Raw genomic sequence first — 18,827 nt, 5'->3', positions numbered from 1 at the left:
AAAATACACTGCATATAAATGTGACAATTCGTAAGTCGGTACAGTAAAAGACAAGTTAGAAAGCATTGAAAACTTACATGATATGTGTTTTCTCTCTCTCTCTCTTTGCTAGTTGCCGCAAATAAATAAAAACTGCTGCCGTCCTGAGGCTTGTGTCATACTTCTAATTTTGCAAGGCTGTCGAGGATGAGAGCGAGAATCTCCCTCACTCTATTGGTTTATAGAACGTGGTGCGTGCAACCTGATATTTGACGGTTGTTCGAGAATCCTGATTTAGGAATTAAAGCATCATGGATATACTATACGTTTCCCATTCACTGTTCAGAGTAAACTCTGGTCATGAGCTCAGTGGCCTGAAAACTTAAAAAAAAAAAACTGTCTGTATGTACGTACCGTCAGGGGTGGATCCAGGTGCCTACTTTTGGAGGGGGGGGGTAGTGTATTGCGCAATTAACCAGACATCTGTAACCAAATGGTCATGATTTGTTCTCATTTGCATCTCTTAGTGCATTTTTCATCAACAACATCTGGCAGGCAACCATTTGACCAGTTTTAAAACAATTTATTGACACTGGTAGGCATGGTCAAACCTTGTAAAAGCACTAAAAACTAAAAACTGTAAGGAGACAGAAAAGGGAGGTACAAATCACACTTAACCTCTTCACTACCGAAAAAGATGTAGACAAGAAGAACAGAAATATTTCCAACATTTCATTTGAAATCGTTTCAAAAGTCAGAAGAAGATGTTCAGAAAAAGGTGTTTGACTCAGTTTTTCACGATCCGCTACTAATTAAACTTGGTGCCCTTAATATTGATAATAAGGTATTAGGCTGGATTGAATGTTTTGTTTCCAACTGTAGCCAATATGTCACATTTAATGATTATGACTCAACTTTTGTTTCCGTAACCTCTGGAGTTCCTCAAGGTTCTGTGTTAGGTCCGCTCTTGTTTCTAATTTACATTAATGAGCTTCCTAACAACGTTATCTCCCATATCAACTTTTCGCAGATGGCTGTGTGTTATATCATTTAATTACTAATCCTTGAGATGAAGCATGTTTACAATTGGACTTGAACGCAATTTTTTCATGGTGCAGCGACTGGCTTATGACGCTCAATGCCACTAAATACAAACACCTGCATATCTCCAGCTGCCCTCATAACACCCCTCGATATCTTCTTAATAGCACTTCCTTATCACCTGTCTCATCATGCAGATATCTGGGTATTCATATAACATACAATCTGTCCTGGAAAATACATGTGAACTACGTAACTAACCAGGCTAAGCTGGTTAGTTACGTAGCTCGGTTACTCGGATTCTTACGGTGCCATTTCATAGCTGCTAACAGCACCATTAAGCTTCATCTGTATAGGACGTTAATAAGACCTGAACTAGAATATGCATATTCCATTTGGAATCCTAATCAGATAACCTTAATTAACACTTTAGAGTCTATCCAAAGCTGCACCGCCCGTTTTATTGCTTCAAATTACTCCCGAACAGCAAGCATATCTGCAGTGAATCAGCCCTTGTTCTTCCGGTTCTTTCTCTGCACTGTGGATACTCTCGTTTATGTATTTTCCATAGAACTTACTATACCAACCCTTGTGAAAGATAAGTTACTCCTCTCTCCATCTTATATATCTTCACAAACTTACCACAACTTCAATATAGGCATACCGCGCTGTCGAACTAGCCTTCGAATTAATTCATTTATTCCTCGAACTGGGAATGACTGGAACCATCTCCCTGCCTTCGCCGCTACCATCGCCGATGTCATCAAATTTAAGGAAATCTCTGACGATTTTGTATCCCCCTTCTCTCTCTAATGCCTATGGCCATTAGAGTATTGAAAATAAAGTAAAATAAATAAGTAAATAATTGCAGAGAAAAGAGATCGTGAAAAAATTGTCATTTCCAAACGGTACAAAAGATTGTCCACAAGAATGGATATTATTTGGGAGCATTATAAAAATAAACGAAACAATTTTACCCTTTCAGGCACAAGAAAACATTGCACTTCATACACCAAACTCTCAACACTGCTTTGGAATCTTTGTTCCTGCATCGCATTGTAGTTTCAATTTTACAAAATTCTGGGACGTTGCCAATACAATTTTCTCGTGTCGCCGTCAGGCAGCTAGGCCAGTCTGGTCTCTGGAGCAGCTGGCCTACTTTCGTACCTTTATTCACTGGTATGACTTCGATTTGGCTTAGATCTGATTAATGTTTAGATCTGGTTAATGTTTTGGCTGCATCCTTGAAAGGCAGGACAGACCGCACCTCTTTTTGTTGTAGGTGCAATGCTGTTGTGTTGTGATGGTATTCGACCCATGCATTGCAGACAGCGAGAAAATGTCTGAGCATCCTAACGGCCTATTTCCTAGATTTGACCTTTGTCATATGAAATATACCTGTCGATGAGGTCCACTCCCCTTATCAATTGGTCATGATTCCGATACATTTCCCAGGTGCAGTATTCTTTTTTTTTTTTTTCATTTCATCCTTCGACCAGTACTTGCATGAAGACCTAAGGTATATTCTGACAGCACTGGAAAATATATGTATGCCTGTGTTATCTTTCCGTTTGAGCAGACATGCATTTCTGTTCTCACACACAAAGGGGGTCGATTGTCCACTGCTAACATAGCTGTCGCTAGGAATATTTGCAGTAGCGCCTTCAGTGCGGTTTGGATTTACTCTACCACGCATGAACTTTTTCGCTTGAAGCAAGAAATCAAAAACCTTCAATGCAGTAAAATATAGATTCGTCAAAATATGTGACTGCTGCGCAGTTGTCTCCACAAGCTGTATTAACACTGCTCCGCCTAAGCCACTGGCTTTCATGTCATCAGAGAGGACTGTACCGTTTCCAGTGTATATAAAAAAATCAAGCACTAACCCATTTGGGGAGGTTGAAACAAAATCTGTGAGATAACACGCTGCCAAACACGGAAAGGGACACACCAAATCACCACATCCACAACTTTCATCCACAAACGGGGCACCAAGTGCTCTACGTTCACAACTTCTGTCCACAAACGTGGATGCGCTTTCAACAGGTCTCATAAATGCGAACTTTGGCTTTCGGTGGCGTTGAAACTTTGTTGAGTGATTCATGAAGGACAGTGCGATAAATTTTCCCCGCTGTATTCCATACAAGAAATATTCATTGCAAAAATTTGAGAAACTTATGCCTTGGTCACCGTGCACTACACAAGTTGGTCGCAGTCAATTTGTTCTATATTAGCTTCTGAAGGTGACTTGTGCTATCTTCTGTTGGACCATCAGTAAAGCATGCTCTGTGCGATGAAAGGTGCATGTTTGAATCACACTGACCAGATCTATTGATACTGAAAGGTGACTCATACCAGTACAGACTCCTAGCATAGCAGGGCGGAGTAAGGGAACATGTGTCTCTGAGTAAAGGAGGGAGAAGGGAAGGCTCCCTCCTTGCTGCTGCACTGATGGCCCCACTTACTTAAGCAAACTTCTACTCTCTGAAGGGGCAAAATTGTAGGTAGAGAGGAAGTGATTAGCTCACTTCCACAAAGATGGCGGTTGTGTTAGCCAGTTTCGCACCTAACCAAAAGGTAAAAGTGAGGGGTGCTTTGCTCGACTTTGACAGCGATTGTCGCCGCAGCGGCCTAAAAATTCTGAGTGCCGAAAAATTGCTGTGAGAGAGGTGGAAGGGCAGGGGGGATCCCTCTCTCCTCCTGGACCTTCCACTGTGTACCATTTACTAAGATAGCAGAGCCACCCTTTCAATGTTTCTAGGTATCAAAGGTTTGATATGACCCCAATTTCCCAGCTGTAGGACTCGCCTTGTGTAAAAGCTTGACTCGGACGCCCTGCCACCGGTAAACATGCAGGCCTTGTCTTGAGTTTCAAAGCCAGTACTCGTGTGAACTGACTTCTTGTTGGCATGCGTACTGAAGTCAATGTAACACTTTTGTTGCCCCAAATCCCCAGAGTTCAAGAAGTGTTATTAAGTTTCCTGAGTTTTTTTGTGCCAGAAAAAAAGTTTGGCCTTGCTTTTTCTCCAGTAATAATACTGTACCAGTCTAAACTAAATTAGCATTGCTGTTTAGTGTCCTTTCAAATGTACCGAGGTCCGCTTGCACAGTGAAAAACTGCACCTTTGTTCTGTCCTCTTACTTTGAGCTTCGCTTTTCAAGCTATGCCTCAGCCTTTGACATATAGCACCTAATGTCACAGAGTCACGATGAGACGTGGATTGCACTGAACATCACACGTATGAACGCCTTCTGAAGCACCGTTCATAGCATTTACTGTTATGCTGACGGTAGATACATTCAAACATCATTATACTGAGTAGTTTATGACACATATATCGAAGTAACTATAATTAGCTTTGAAGTTCTTATTGAAGCCCATGAATTTAAAATCTCCTTGTAATTAAGCAAAAGTTTTGTATAAACGGACATAACAAACATTTTCAATTATTTCAGCCTGAATTTTCATTGAAGACGTTGCACCAGCTAGCCCCAAACTTAACGACGCGCGATGTTTCTTGTACTCGCTTAATGCGGCAGTACAACTTACAAGGTTTCTGCGAGTTGTCAGCTATCTGGCAATGCATTGAACCGGCCGCACTGCCGAGTCAGCAGCCGCTCAACTTCCGCACTACTCTCCCGCAATGGAAGTGGAGGAGGATGGCTAAATCTACGGGCGGGTGTAGCTTTGCAAAGGCATGCTGCCAATTTCTCTGCCCAAGCATCTCCTTTTACCATGCGGGGATAAACATTCATGTGAACACGCAGTTCATCAAAGCATACAGTTCACTCCATACATCATGGGGCTGTCAACTGCGCGTTACCCGATCGGTAAAGTTCGGCATTACTTGTTAAACTTCACCACTCATTGAATAAGGTGCTACCCTCCCGCACCCTATGCACGCAGTACACTGCACTTTGGTTGAGTGCACTTCCCTGTCAACATGCTGTCACTCCCGATTATGGAATGAAATGAGCAGCTGAGCGCATGGTTTGCAGTACATGTGGCACCGTCTAGCTCCTCCGTGGCCGCGATAAATTGAGAGATTCGTGGCTTCGCGGTTATCGCTCGCGGCTTATTGGCGTTTGGTGAGCGCGCTGGCGAAGCACTACTGCTTGCGAGCCTCTGATTTCGCACAACGGTTGTTTGCTGCAAAGAAATCGCTTTTGTTGTTGTTGCTGTTGTTTAGAAGCTTCCACTCGCGTCTATCAATAGGCGTTTTACGTAATCAGGGGCTTGCAGCGCTTCACCAGCACACTCACGAAACAGCGATAAGGCGAGTGATCACCGAGAACATAAAAAGCAAGGGTCGTATTTTCTAGCGTCACATTCCTTCTTGCATTGTTTCGTTCTTCGTCATTGACTCGTACACGACTCACACTCCGCAGCACCGTCGGTTTCAATAGGATTGGCCGCTCGGTGGGCGGCGTGATAAGAATGGAATATTTACAACGTACAGGTTCAGGGGTACGTGCTATTGTGGACACTGTTTAATTTCGCCATCTTGTCAGCTCTGTTTGGCTCACAAGGCTGCTAAAGCCTCTCCGCTCGACTCAAAACACCAAGATAGTGAAATTCAACAACATATATGGCGAAATTTTGCAGGGTCCATAATCGGGATAAGGGCGGGGACCACCTCGGATGGCCCTTGACTTCGTACCTGCACTGTTCATCGCGGCTTCGATCAATTGACGCAGTAATAAATTACTTTTACGCCGGAAAATTATCTTGACACATTGTGCTCTCTTTCTTTTTTTCTTTTGCGGTTGTTTGGCGGTGCACGGCAGCAGGTTACATCGCTTTTGACTAGCCTACCTGGTGGTAACTTCCCCTCTGCCAGCAGGAAATGTTGGCTGTAAGGACAGAGGACGGTTATCACGAAGCAACAGTTTTAGAGAATTTCATCTCCCATTCAACTTTGTTATAGAAAGGTCTTACTCTAGATGTGGAAAAGTAGAGATAAGAGTGTGATTCCCTGCTACATCAGTGCCCATCCAACATGTCAACCTTTGTTATTTGGACTTCGAGGGCACATGCAAAATTAGGAAGAAGTATGCAACAGTGAGTTCGGCATGAAGGAATCTGTTTATCTCGGAATGTGAAGGGTAAAAAGAATGAGAATTTAAGCCCTCGCTTTTATGTTCCCCCTTATTTCTTGCCTTTTGTTCCAGGATAGATAAAATTGGCTGATTTTGTTCAAGCGAAGGAAGTATTCAGCGTGCTTTGGGCCTGTTGGTACCTGGTCTGATTAGGTGCTGTGTCTAATTAACTGGTGTAAGCTTAATGAAACTCAACTGTGCTATCACAATATGTGCACACTGAGGTATCAATGCTCGTCCACATTGGTTTCAGCAGCATCAGCAGCGGCGTCGGCAGCAGAGGCATGCGGCGACGACGCAGGCGATGTGCAGTACTGCGACCCTTGGGACACGGGCCCAGCCGCCGTGGCTCTGCGGCTGCTGAGAGCCGAAGAGCAGCGCAACAAGAGCCCCACTCCGGCACACACCAGCCCTGCCGCAGGGGGGGCGCTGTCCGCCGACGAGATGGCTCGCCAGCGGCACATCTACGAGACAGCGTTCGACTCGCGCGTCAAGCAGCGAGACCCGGACCAGGACTTGGACCGAATGGCCCAGAGCCCTGTACTCCTCGCTGGGCTGCAGCAGCAGCCCCGTGCAGGCCCCCTCTACCCGGTGCCGTCATCGTCCTCGTCTTCGGGAGTGTCAGTTACGCCAGGTCGTAAGGGAGGCATCACGAGGCAGCCTTCACTGCAGGATGCCTGTTGCCCGAAGCCGCCACCGCACCAGGTATGCGGCACAGCCCGTGAATAATGCTTCCTTCACTATGCTTCCTTCACTTCCTTCAGGCGCATCCTTCACTATTCACTTCCACGAGGCTCTGCAAACTGTTACGATGTCATTTAGTCGTGGGCAACTACTCCTCTTAGGTGAAATTAACTTTCCTGATATAACATGGTCTGAACCAGCCATAACGCTGTCCAAGAATAACCTCGAATGTAATTTCTTTAACCTATGCCTCACCTTTCGTCCTATTGCTAATGATGCTGATTCTCATGCTTTCCAGTCTGACCTTAACGTCATTGAAGCTTGGTGTAATAATTGTCTAATGTCTCTCAACGTAAAAAAAAATGGCACTGCTTACTTTCCACCATCGCCAGTCATTTATTCCAGCTAATTACGTTATCGCCAGTTCTGAAATATGTGCTGTGACTTCTTATAAGTACTTAGGTATTAACTTGTCCAGTAACCTCGGTTACTCCTCACACGTTTGCAGCATTAGCAATGATGCCAATTGTGTACTATGTTACTTGCACTGTAATCTACGTCTTGTTCCCCTTTCAGTAAATCTACTTGCATATTTAACGCTTCTTCGACCCAAACTGGAATACACATGCTCAGTGTGGGGACCCATGCCAATCTAACCTGACAACAGCACTGGAATCCATACAGAATCGTGCATCAATGTTCATTCATTCTGACTACTATTACCACACTAGCGTCGCTAAACTTAAGTCATCTCTGAACCTTCCAACCCTTGAGCACCACTGCAAAGCAGCAAGACTGTGTCTCTTTTACAAGCTTTATCATTCACTGCTTCACCAGACCGACATCATGCCTGCGCATCACACTTCATTCTGTCACAGCCATTCAAAGGCTGTTTTATCCCCCTCCCACTCCACATCACCACTCATCTAAACGCTTTCTTCATTCAGTTTAGTGAAAGACTGGAATAATCTACCTGCTGAAGTGGTGCACCACTCCAGTCATTCATCGTTCAAGGCATTCATTGAAAATATGGCCTAGATATGCCCACCCCTCATGTAAAACTCCAAATGGGGTATTTGAGGTATAAATGAATGAATGAATGAATGAATAAATAAGTAAATAAATAAATAAATAAATAAATAAATAAGAGTATCGTGGGCGTCGCCATTATAGTGAAGTGGTGTCAAACTCTATTGGTCAAATTCAGCCACCATGCTGGGCTGTGTGGCCATCTGCAGTGGCGCTCGGCATCACGAGAAAACACTGTTTGCCGTACGGTGCATTTGCTTCTTTTGCACATTAAAAAAAAAAACTTTGTGGGCTTGTATGGCATGGTGGTTACGTTGTCGAAAAATGTTAAGCTGCATACCACTACCTCAGGCAATATCTATTTTGCTTATTTGCCAATACTTTTGCTTAGCCAGGCATCTTCTCTGCAGTACAGCTTTTTGCAAAGAAGTGTGCTGCGATTGTATAGCAATAAACCTCCATACCTGCCAACCTGTGAACATTAAAATTCATAAAATGTGACAAATGTGACAAAGAGTAGTAGAGGGATATCATGTGCTTTGTTTAAAGCTTACTCAGAGCACGCACCTATTCAGAGGCACATACGTAATTTATGAATTATGATTAACCTTTTGTCACAGCATACAAGCAGCAACAAACTTGGTACACCAAATACTGCAAGCAACGCACTGTTTTATATCACTGTGATTTTCTTTAGTGACCTTGTTGTTGCCGAGTTTGCCTGCTTCAAGAACTTGTCCGTATAAGCTGGCTCTATAAAAATACTTGTCTTGTGTCCTTCCACCACTAGATTACTACAAACAAGAGGCTCAGAGACAGAGGAGCGAAACATTTTCTCGAACTGAAATTGTAAAATTACACACAACATTAGTAAAATTCTGAAATGCCCAATTTCGTAAACTTTATAAAATATTCAGGAGAATTGGCAGGCATGCAACTCAAATTACTCGAATGCTACGTGGTGTGCAAAGCTAGATATGAAAACACCTCCACTTTCTGTGGGTGAGCCTATATTTTGATATACTTTTTTCAAGCATGTAGTCTTCTACGTGCCAGAAATCAGTGCTGTAGATTAGCATGACGCTGCAATGGGTTTATGTGGTTGTTAAATACTAATCACTTTTTTTCAAGGATTTATTAGGGACTAGTATATCCTTGCTGTTAATGCTTTTCCTGAAAAGTTTGTAGTATCAGACCAAGAAATTTTAATGGAAGCTGGAGAGATTTGCATTGCTTACATATGGTGACTCCATGGTTGCAACAAACCTCCTTCCTCATCCACCATCCTCCCGAATAAAACATATAAAAAATAAAAACAGTCAGCTAAGCTTTTACGTCCTGCTGTTCACGCAGGCAACACTGCTGTCAAAGCAATTCTGGAATGTGCAAAATGGCTGTATGCATGGATCACGGTGTGCAGGTCGTTCCTACGCATTGCACACTGCATGTTCAGAACCAGTCCTCTTTTTCATCACACAGAAGGGTATATACTTAATGCATTTGTTTGTCCCTTTTCATGCAAGCTGCAACAGAGTGGTTCTCGCTAACTAGCTGAGAAGTATACATTTACAAAAATAATTAAGTGCTGGCACAGTGTTCCTTCTTGATCAGCAAGATCTAAGCTATGTGCCGTTTTCTGGCACCTGTCCTCAGGCATATCCTACAAAGGCTAACCATTCGTAAACAGTCTGTGCGAAATTGAAAAAGTGCAGTGCTCCAGGTGACCAAGCTCAGAACATGCCATAGAGATTTCAAAAGTGGCTTTAAGAGACCACGTTATAATGAGTATGCATGCTTATACAGTTGAACCTCGATATAACAAACTTCAGTATAATGACGTTCTCGATATAACGAAGTATTTAACTTTTCATTACCTCTTGTCCATAGAACACCATGTATTTAGAACCTCAATATAGCAAAGTGTGTTTGTGTGCAATTTCACTATAACGAAATTTCGATTCCACCGCAAAGAAATGCCGAGGCAATAAATGGAAACTTCCGTGAACACAGATGTTCATATGATTGAATTGCAAGTGACTTCTTGCAAACGCATCTCTCAAATTGCGCATGGCATGACAAGAGCGCATCATGTTCGGTATATAATCCAAGTGCGATAAGATCCTATTGCGGCCCGCACACTTTGTGCTTCAGGTGCGAGTGAAAGTGTGGTGGGGTGAGTCAAGAAAGATAGTGGCTTCACAAGTGCCGCTGAAGCAAAGGCAAAGAAGGGGAGGGGAGCTTGCTCACGGTAGAGGCGGGGGGGGGGGGTTAAGTTGGCGATTCGCGATTTCTGGCGTGCTTCTCGGCCGTGACTGCGCATGGTTGTGAGCGCGGCTGAGTGCATACATAGCCGTGCATCCTGCTTCAGAGGTAATCTGCCGTGTGTGCAAAGCGTGGGTATGCCGAGATGGCGTGGCACAATGTGAGCCGTCTTACCACACGTTTAGTATTAGAGGTTGTGTAATCTCGAGTTTTGGTGACCCGTTGATGCGAGAGGCAGATGGAGAATTCTCTCCCCGCTGCCGGCACTTTTCCTGATAGCATCGTCCTAGTGCGGGCGACACTGTCAGTTGCGGGGGTGGAATGCACACGAAAGCGTCGCTGGCTTCGCTTAATTTGTATCACTGATGTGAAGATATTGTAGAGGTGGCATGAAACCATATCATTCGTCGCCGACTCCCAAATTCATAGAATAAATTTTTTTCTCATTCAAATCTTATTTTTTTTATTGTCTGATAATTCGGAAAGTTCTGCGGCCCCTTGTAAGAAAAATCGATCGGTGACTGTACTTATTTGCACAAAAGGTAAAATTTCAATACAATGAAATTTCAATATAACGAAACAAATTGCCGATTTTACCTACTTCAATATATCGATTTTTAGCTGTAATGGTGTAAAACATTGTTCCTTCTTGATCAGCAAGACCTAAGCTTATGTGCTATTTTCTAGCACCTGTCACCAGGCCCGTTCATATCTGCAGCTCAAATACAAAGCCTAACTCTTTGCAAAATCGAAAATGTGCGTAAAGCTCAAGGCGACCAAGCTCATAACATGCCATCGAGATTTTAAAGATGGCTTTAAGAGGCCACCTTATAATGAGCACGCATGTTTATTATGGTGCATGACAATGATATGGCATGATCAGGTCATACCGGTCGATCAGGTCGAGCCTTCATTTTCAACCTTATTACTAAGTGAAGCAACACCGTCGTAGTAATCATCAGCTTTTGCTCGACGTCTGAACAAATGGCAGAGAAGCCTATTGCATTTGAAGACATATGACAATCTTCACAAACATTTGTAAAATGCAGCTCTCCAAACCTCCACTAAAAATGAGGAAAAACTTGATTTTCGAGAGCTTGGCTAGGGCATCACCACGTGTGAAGAGCATGCCGCTCTCTTGCCGAACAGTCCACTGAGTGGGGAATGAGGTGGCAGGCTGCTATTGCCTGCTTTCCCTTCTCACCTGTAAAAAAGTCTATAGCAGGTTTACCAGAATTTCTTCTGCTCAAAGAAGCCCCTTGAGTCTGGTTTATGTCCTGAGACACATTACCATTTGGAACCAGCTGAGAACAACAAAACCATCAGCTATAATTCTGGTGTAAGCCAGTTTGGTAATCACTTCTGTGTTTTGATAATTTTTTACTGGGTCTGCACTCCCCTCCCTCTCGAGATCAGCTGAGCAAACCCGTTCCCCAAAAGATTGTATTTTTGTCTTGAGCATGCAGAAAAGCACACATATATGTCCTACTGCAGAGCACATATATGCATGAGGTTTCTGTAGATAAGTTGGGAAAGAATAAACTTAATGCTAAGGTTCATCTGTAAATACTTCCATGTCCACTTACTTAACGAAAACAGATAAATGGGTGTACTGGCAGAACATGAGTGTATCTTACTGCAGGGGAGCAGTAACAGCACTTCAGCATCTTCTAACGTTCAGCAGCAACCAGCACCAACACCTCGTGGTTCGAGCAACAGTGGTGGTGGCAACCCTTCAGTTCCGATTCCTGCCACCAGAGGGCAAGGTTTGGCAAGCAAGCAAGCGTCAGCGGCCGACAAGGCCATTTACCAGAACCATCCATTACCACAGTCCCCTATTTCTGAGAACCCCCCTGCTGCACCTCTCGGCGCTGTCGCCGTTAAGCGCAGCATCCACGCAGGTGTCAAGGTGAGTAGTCATCATTTGTTGATGGTTTCAGATTTCGTGCTATCCTTCAATCTGCAATTCTACCTAGCGTTGTATTCATCAGATAATTTGTCAAGATATCTCTGCACATTGCTGCAGTGTTATGAAATGCATGCTTGTTCTCTATAGCAATGTGTTGGTGCTTTTATGCATACCATGAAGAAACTCTATGCAGCTGCTCTTGTTCTCTGCCTCGCTAAAATAGCTGCGAAATTGAATGATTGATTGTGCTTATTAAGTAGTAGTAAAACAGCTACTCATTGTCAAGCCAGGATAACAGCTAAAACATTGTAAAAGCTAGGGTTTTTTCGCTTGGAACAAGAAACAGAGGATAGCTCCAGCCTGTGTGCCCACTTTGTTACTTCAACTGTGCCCATTAAAATACACAATTTAAACTTGCCTACAGATTTCGTTTATGGACTGTTACACCATTCAGTCATTTGAAGGACTCAAAAGCCTTGACCCTGACTTTTGTTCAGGTGCTCCCTTCAGAGCCAGTGCGGCGCCCAAGGCATGGTGGCCACCGCAAGGAAGGGGAGCCTATGGCCCTGGCGCCAGTGCTGCTAAATGGCTTCCGCTCTACATCCTCAGACAATGTGTCGTCATCCTCCTCCTCAGACAACAGTCCCCGCAGGCCTGATGAGAAGCGAGGCCGGCACGGTCCGTTACAGGCGGTTGCTGCTAATTCCAGCGTAAGCTTTGCAAATTCCTACTTGCCAGTGTATTTTACTGCAGCATCAACTAAGAGCTGAAAGCAGAGTTCACTCTGTCTCTTTGTCTCTCTGTCCATCTATTCCATTGCACTGCACTGTGTAGTGTTATTCTGTGATGTAGGCATCGTATATCTTGTAGAGTATATGAATACCACATGCAGCACTTAACTGCTGGAGTATTTAAGTTGTCGTGATGTCGTCATAATTATTTATATCACCATCACCACACTGCTATCAAGATTATTGTTGTCATCCCTCTGTTGTTGTACCATTGTCATTACCATATAATTTTCCTTGCCTTTGACATCCTCTTCATACTGTCGTCATTAGTATACCCCCTTCATCACACCACCATTGTCACTAGGCCAACTTTGTCATCATTTTACTGTTGTCATTATAATGATGCAATTGTTTTCATCTTGTCATCATTGCATACAGATTAGGAGTTTGCACAAGACTGCTAGAGCTTTGCTCGAAGTTGGGCCTATGGAGTGAGGGGGGAGTTTCTGTTGTCGCAGTGATTTCAGAGATGCAGGAATTACTGAAGTCAGGTGTTTTTATTTGGGAAAAATAGATTCAATAGATAGAGCACATTTAGGATCCTGTTTTATACAAAGAGTAAGCTAAAGTTGTCTGCTGTATAATATTTGCATACTTGTTAGGTACATTCATTAAGCAGCACTATTCACCTAACGTTCAGGCCAACCGCTTCATCATATGCCATCAATGCATCACGGTTCTTGCTTTTGCACTTATGCTAACAACAGCGTGATGAAAGGAGTACCGTATGCTCAGCACATTGCTAAAGAAACATTCCAGTGGCACTGCATCTGTTCTCTTGTAAGATGGTTGTGATGGACAGATACTTGATGCAGAGAATCTAAAGTGAAACTTTATAATTATATATATATATATATATATATATATATATATATGGTCCTTCATTTTTGTGTTTTAACCATTTTCGTATAGAAGACTAGCTTAGCTCGTCAAGGGTTTACTTGCAGAAAGTGCGGAAGACAAGCCAAGCTCTTCCAAAGATGCTTGGCCTCATAATGGAGTCCTGGAGCTAGCCCTGGCTTGCCTATTGCACTGCATTTGTAGAAAACAATGCCAGATTGCACAATACGTCCAGCAAAGATAGCTTTTTTTGTAGTGGGCGATTGTTGTCGTGCTGGTTGTACTTCACTTCAAAATGGCAGCCCCCAGGGAAGCACTAGTAATGCAGTGCATAGTGTCAATACAAAAAGAAAATGTGTGCTTTCCAAAACATCAGCATTCTCAAGTGGAAGCAATTTCGAACTGGTTTCGAAGGACTCTGGTGAGTCATGGGCTCTCTATCTCACCTCTGATGACAGGGACGACGACAGTGAAGACAACAGTGTGGACAACATTAGCTGTGCACGTGCATGGACAAAACCTGATACCACAAAGAGTAATATTTCTCCTGCATTGCCGGTTTCCTTTCACTAAGCCTTCTCAAATGAACTTTCAGCTAGCTGCTGGAACTGATGTGGAATACTTCCTTCAATTCTTTAACGAAGAGCTCAGTGAGACAAAAGTAATCACCTTCTGTTACACTGTAGTGTTCTTTTTTAAGGCAAAGCTTTGTTTACCCATCATGCCATGGTTTGGCCTAGGTTGATCAGTCAGTTGGTCGCTAGTCAGGTTTTTGTCAGGTAAATTCAACCTCACTTCAAAAAAAAGTGCATTCGGTGGCAGCCGGGATTCAAGCCTTGGCCTGCCAGCACAGCAGCCTGATGCTCTAAGCCACAAACGCATGTATGCTTCTCTGGTGCCAACACTGACTAGCTCTTTCAGATGGTCGCTGCATGTTGATGATGATAATGGTTTCCATACTATGGCACAAAAGGGTATCGACCAAGGAGCGTGTCTGCATGTTGATTATGACGATGGTTTCCGTACTGTGGTGCATACACACAACAGGAGACTGGTCAAGAATTGGGCACTACACATTGTGATAATGCCAACTACCTCTTTTAGGCAATTATAGTTTGTTGATGATTATTGTTTCCATGCTATGCTATGTTGTAGACCCACAACAAAAGATAGGCCAAAAAACATGTCCATGTTTTGATGCCCACATGGGCACAGTACCCATGACAGGGAATCGGGCATGAAGTATATCGGCATGTTGATAATGATTGTGATGATTTCCATACAATGGCACATACAATAAACAGGCGATTGGTCAAGTAGCAATTGGTGCATTTAATATAAGTAAGAAGAAATGTGTAAAATAAGCCAATATAATATTTGTCACATTGTGTAGCATCGATGAGTGAGAGCACATGTGCGTACCAGTTTCCTTTACGCCAATGACAAAGGAACAAAACAGGCAAATTTATAGCATTTTATTATAATCGCTTCATAAAAGCTTCACTTCACATAGACTCCTGCATGAGCATTGGATCTGCATAATTTTTTTTTTCTAATGAACTAGTATACCCTTTTTGTGAAAGTTACAAACATGGATGTGCTTTCTTTAGACACATCGAAATTGTCTCACGAATGAAAACATACTGGATATTTTGTGAGTTTTTTCGGATTTATTGCTGTCATAAAGCGGTAAGTTTCTTGAAGATAGGGGTAAAAATTAGATCTCCAAAAACACCCGTGTCCTGTGCATTAGGGGCATATTAAAGATCCCCTGATGGTCAAAATTAATTTGGAATCCCCCATTACGGTATGCTTCATGATCAAATCGTGGTTTTGGCACGTAAAACCCCAGAATTCAATTCAATTAAAAAATTAGGTGTTAGTTTTAAAGAGGAAAACTCAGGAGAAATTGGGGTTTTTGATGTCAGGGATAGAGATGTAAGCAGCTAAAGAAAACATTGAAAATTTTGGAAAAAGATAGGTTTTTTTATTGCTTTTTTTTCAAACAGGATAAAATTGAAAAATAAATAAGAAATAAACAGAGACTCTCCACCGAATTCTTTTGTTGTGACGCGTCGCGACTCCTTTCGATGAACCTAATGTTTGGTCAAAAGAAGGAGGTTGGGAGTCTTCGAAGCACCTGGATCCATACACATGGTGGCAAGGACTTTGCTTCAACCATTTCTTGAGCCCCTTCACCTGCTGCGTACTTCCGATTACTCCTTCTTCAGCGGCATGTGAAAGAAACTGGTCATAGTTTGGAAATGTGCACGCCAAGCTGCGCGAAAGCCTCGCAGGGGATTGCGTGCAACAACTTGCGTGCGGAAGGCTTCATCCGCTGCACAGCGAAGAGTTGACTCGTTGAGCGGAAGTGAATTGGACAGTGATGGGCACAAATGTCAGTCTTGACGCTTTGATGTGAAATCAATGCCTTGACGTGAAGTCGTGCCTAGATTTTGAATCCGAAAGCTCTGCTGGGACTTTTGTGATGCAGTAACATAGCAGTTATATTCTTTTCAGTGTTAGAGAAATAAATGTGTCGGATTTTTCACAGCTCTGTGTGCAGTCATCTCTTTTTTTTTCAATTTGTCATGTTTTTCTGAAAAAAAAAAACATGACAGAAACTCGTTTTTTTCATGCCCTTCAAAATTTCATGAAATTTTACATCTCTAGTCAGCAAGACCAATGCTTGGATTTTTTATGGTAGTTTCACACGATTAATAAAGGCAATCTTTGTAACAGAATCTTCTTTTGTATACATAAATGTAATGTTTAAAGAAACAAAATTACTCGCAGGAACATAGTTACTAATGACAAAGGGAGAGCTGCTTACAAGTCATGTGACACACATATAGATCCTTATTGGCAGGCAATAGTTAATCTTTGTTAAAGAAACCACATCAACAAAAACAGCAGAGACATGCTTGGCGACACCTTGTTTATTTTCTTCTCTGATTTTATTTCAACAGAGAGCAGAAATAGCAAGCACATGGGCAGACTTCACAAGAGACATGATGCTTTTCAGCATCATACAGGCCCTTGTCGACATAAATCGTCATTTGAATTTTGAGCAATTGTATGTCTATTTTATACCAGATGGGCCTTTGAACATACATAACTTAGTTGACAAAATGTCCTCTTGAAGTCACAGCTCCCATCAGCATTGCAGTGCAATGTTAGCATTGCCTTTGCTAGGTTGGGGTAGTTAATGGTGCTGTCCTGCCAGTAGGACAGCACATGAGTGCTGTTCTTGTCGATTCATTCTAGGAGATGTTGTTCAAACTCATCCTTTAGAGAATGTACATCAGTATTGACTTACGTCAGTGGAGAGCCATAGTCAATGAATATTTGACTAAATTGGCTTTCCAGCAGGGATCCAAAACCGTGCTGTGTCACCATACTGTAGTGAAGTGATGCAGCTGTTAGTGTTCAGATGCTTCAGCTCATCAGGAAGAGGACGATGAAGGGAATAAGCTATGGCAGAGGCAAGTGCAGATCCTGAAGGATGACGACAATGAGAGGTATCATTTGAAAAGCTGGGCTTATTGGCATTACTTTAAGTTTGCACTGTGCCATTGTCAGATGGGAAGAGGACTATCTACATGCAAAACGATCTCATACGCATCATCGATGGCCTGCCTGACCAGCCGTGGCCTCCCGTGAAGTGGCTCCATGGGCTGCTGTCTCCTTGCTTATCCCGAAATTACCCAGACCCCTTCCTTAAATTAGTTTCCACAGCATCCAAGGGACCTTCACGCCAGCAGGAGGCGCAGGCTTCTCCACCAATCGCCTACTCAGATCAACCAGGCAATCCAACATGATCCAATAGGGGGCAGAACTGAAGTAGTCACGATAACGCCCCCGACACACAAAAAAATTGACCATAACTAATGAATCCTTGTCCCCCCCCTTACCTCGATACAGTCAAGTGTGAGATGACTGCGCGACACGTGCACAAAGTCACTGTCAGACAGGATGGCGTCGGCCAGGTGAGAACGCATGCCTGAGGTGCCGTCGTGGTCATTCCCGCACGACGGCTCCCCCATGTCAATGAACACACAACAGTCACAGAAAGAAGAAACAGTCCCGCATTACACTTTCTTCACAACAATACAATGAAAAGATTTTCATCTCTATCACTAATGTTTCATTGCAATTCCCAGTGCCAATAAGTGGTCATTCTGTTGTGATGTTCCTCACACTATGATATAGATTTGTAGAAATACGATATATCTTGACCGCTTGCCCACTCAAGGTGGGCAGCAGTGATTGCTTTTGTAATGGCTGCATTTTTTTCTACCCTTCACAAACAGGTGGAACTTTCAGGAGAGATCAGGTTTAGCCCAACTTTTATAAAGCTTGTTTGGGGTTTTAAAATCAGAAATTATTGGGTGTTACGCAAAAATAAGTTACCCTACGCATATGGTGCCAGCAGACTTTGCAAGATCTTATCTCTGAAATGTATGCCGATAGTTTCGTTGCTGCTCCTAGCTAATGTCTTGCCACTTATTCTGTTGCATGCATAAGTTATCTGTTGCACAGCATGGCATATTCCAACTTCATGCTATATTTTAGCTGTGTCACTTTTAGTGGTGTCAGTTCCCGAAGCTATTGTATTAGTATGCAACCAGCCCATGCTTCCTCTCTCACCCCTCTCCATGCCCGTTAAAGTGTGTAAATAGCCGACAGCCAATCTCATACACTCTTGGCATGTGCATGCCTCACCAAGCCCCAACCCACGAAACAGTCTGGGTTCCAGCTTTAGTATCCCTGTTGGCGCTTTGGTGCCCTGAAGGCACTGCCAGCAATACAAAATAATAATGTGCTATTACAACCAGTATAAAAAAAGCAGTTAAAGAAATATTATCCTTCCCAGCCGCTAACTTGTGATGCTAAGTTCAGCGCTACTGTGCCTCGCAACTTCTGCGACACCAGTCAGAACCTTGCCAAATTTTAACTAATTACCCTGCAGCGCATATTGCGATGTACAAATTGTAGCTGGGAAGTTCGCAAGGCAGATCCATTTGGAATGAATTCTCAAGATGACACCAGTTTTTAGATATTTATTCCAGAACCTTGTGAAGGGATATATTGGTGGCCCAATTACCTTTGTTGTTCTGCTTCAATGCATGAAGCAACGTTCTGTTAAAAAAGTTAGTGGAACATCAGTGCATCTTGCTGCAGCTTTGATG

At 43.0% G+C, this 18,827-nt stretch overlaps 1 protein-coding gene across 2 annotated transcripts in view; it reads left to right on the top strand.

Annotated features, from left to right (window-relative positions):
• The window catches only part of LOC142572164 (uncharacterized), a 233,750-nt gene that overhangs the window by 190,546 nt on the left and 24,377 nt on the right, over positions 1–18,827 (top strand). For both annotated transcript variants that reach the window (XM_075681087.1, XM_075681086.1), the window contains 3 exons: positions 6,374–6,825; positions 11,738–12,004; positions 12,502–12,714. In XM_075681087.1, the coding sequence (XP_075537202.1) occupies positions 6,374–6,825; positions 11,738–12,004; positions 12,502–12,714 (932 nt within the window). The remainder of the gene's footprint in view (positions 1–6,373; positions 6,826–11,737; positions 12,005–12,501; positions 12,715–18,827) is intronic.

Source organism: Dermacentor variabilis, chromosome 2 (genome assembly GCF_050947875.1).
Source record: "Dermacentor variabilis isolate Ectoservices chromosome 2, ASM5094787v1, whole genome shotgun sequence".
In the NCBI taxonomy this organism is placed as follows: Eukaryota; Metazoa; Arthropoda; class Arachnida; order Ixodida; family Ixodidae; genus Dermacentor; species Dermacentor variabilis.
This window is presented reverse-complemented; position numbering and strand designations above follow the sequence as displayed.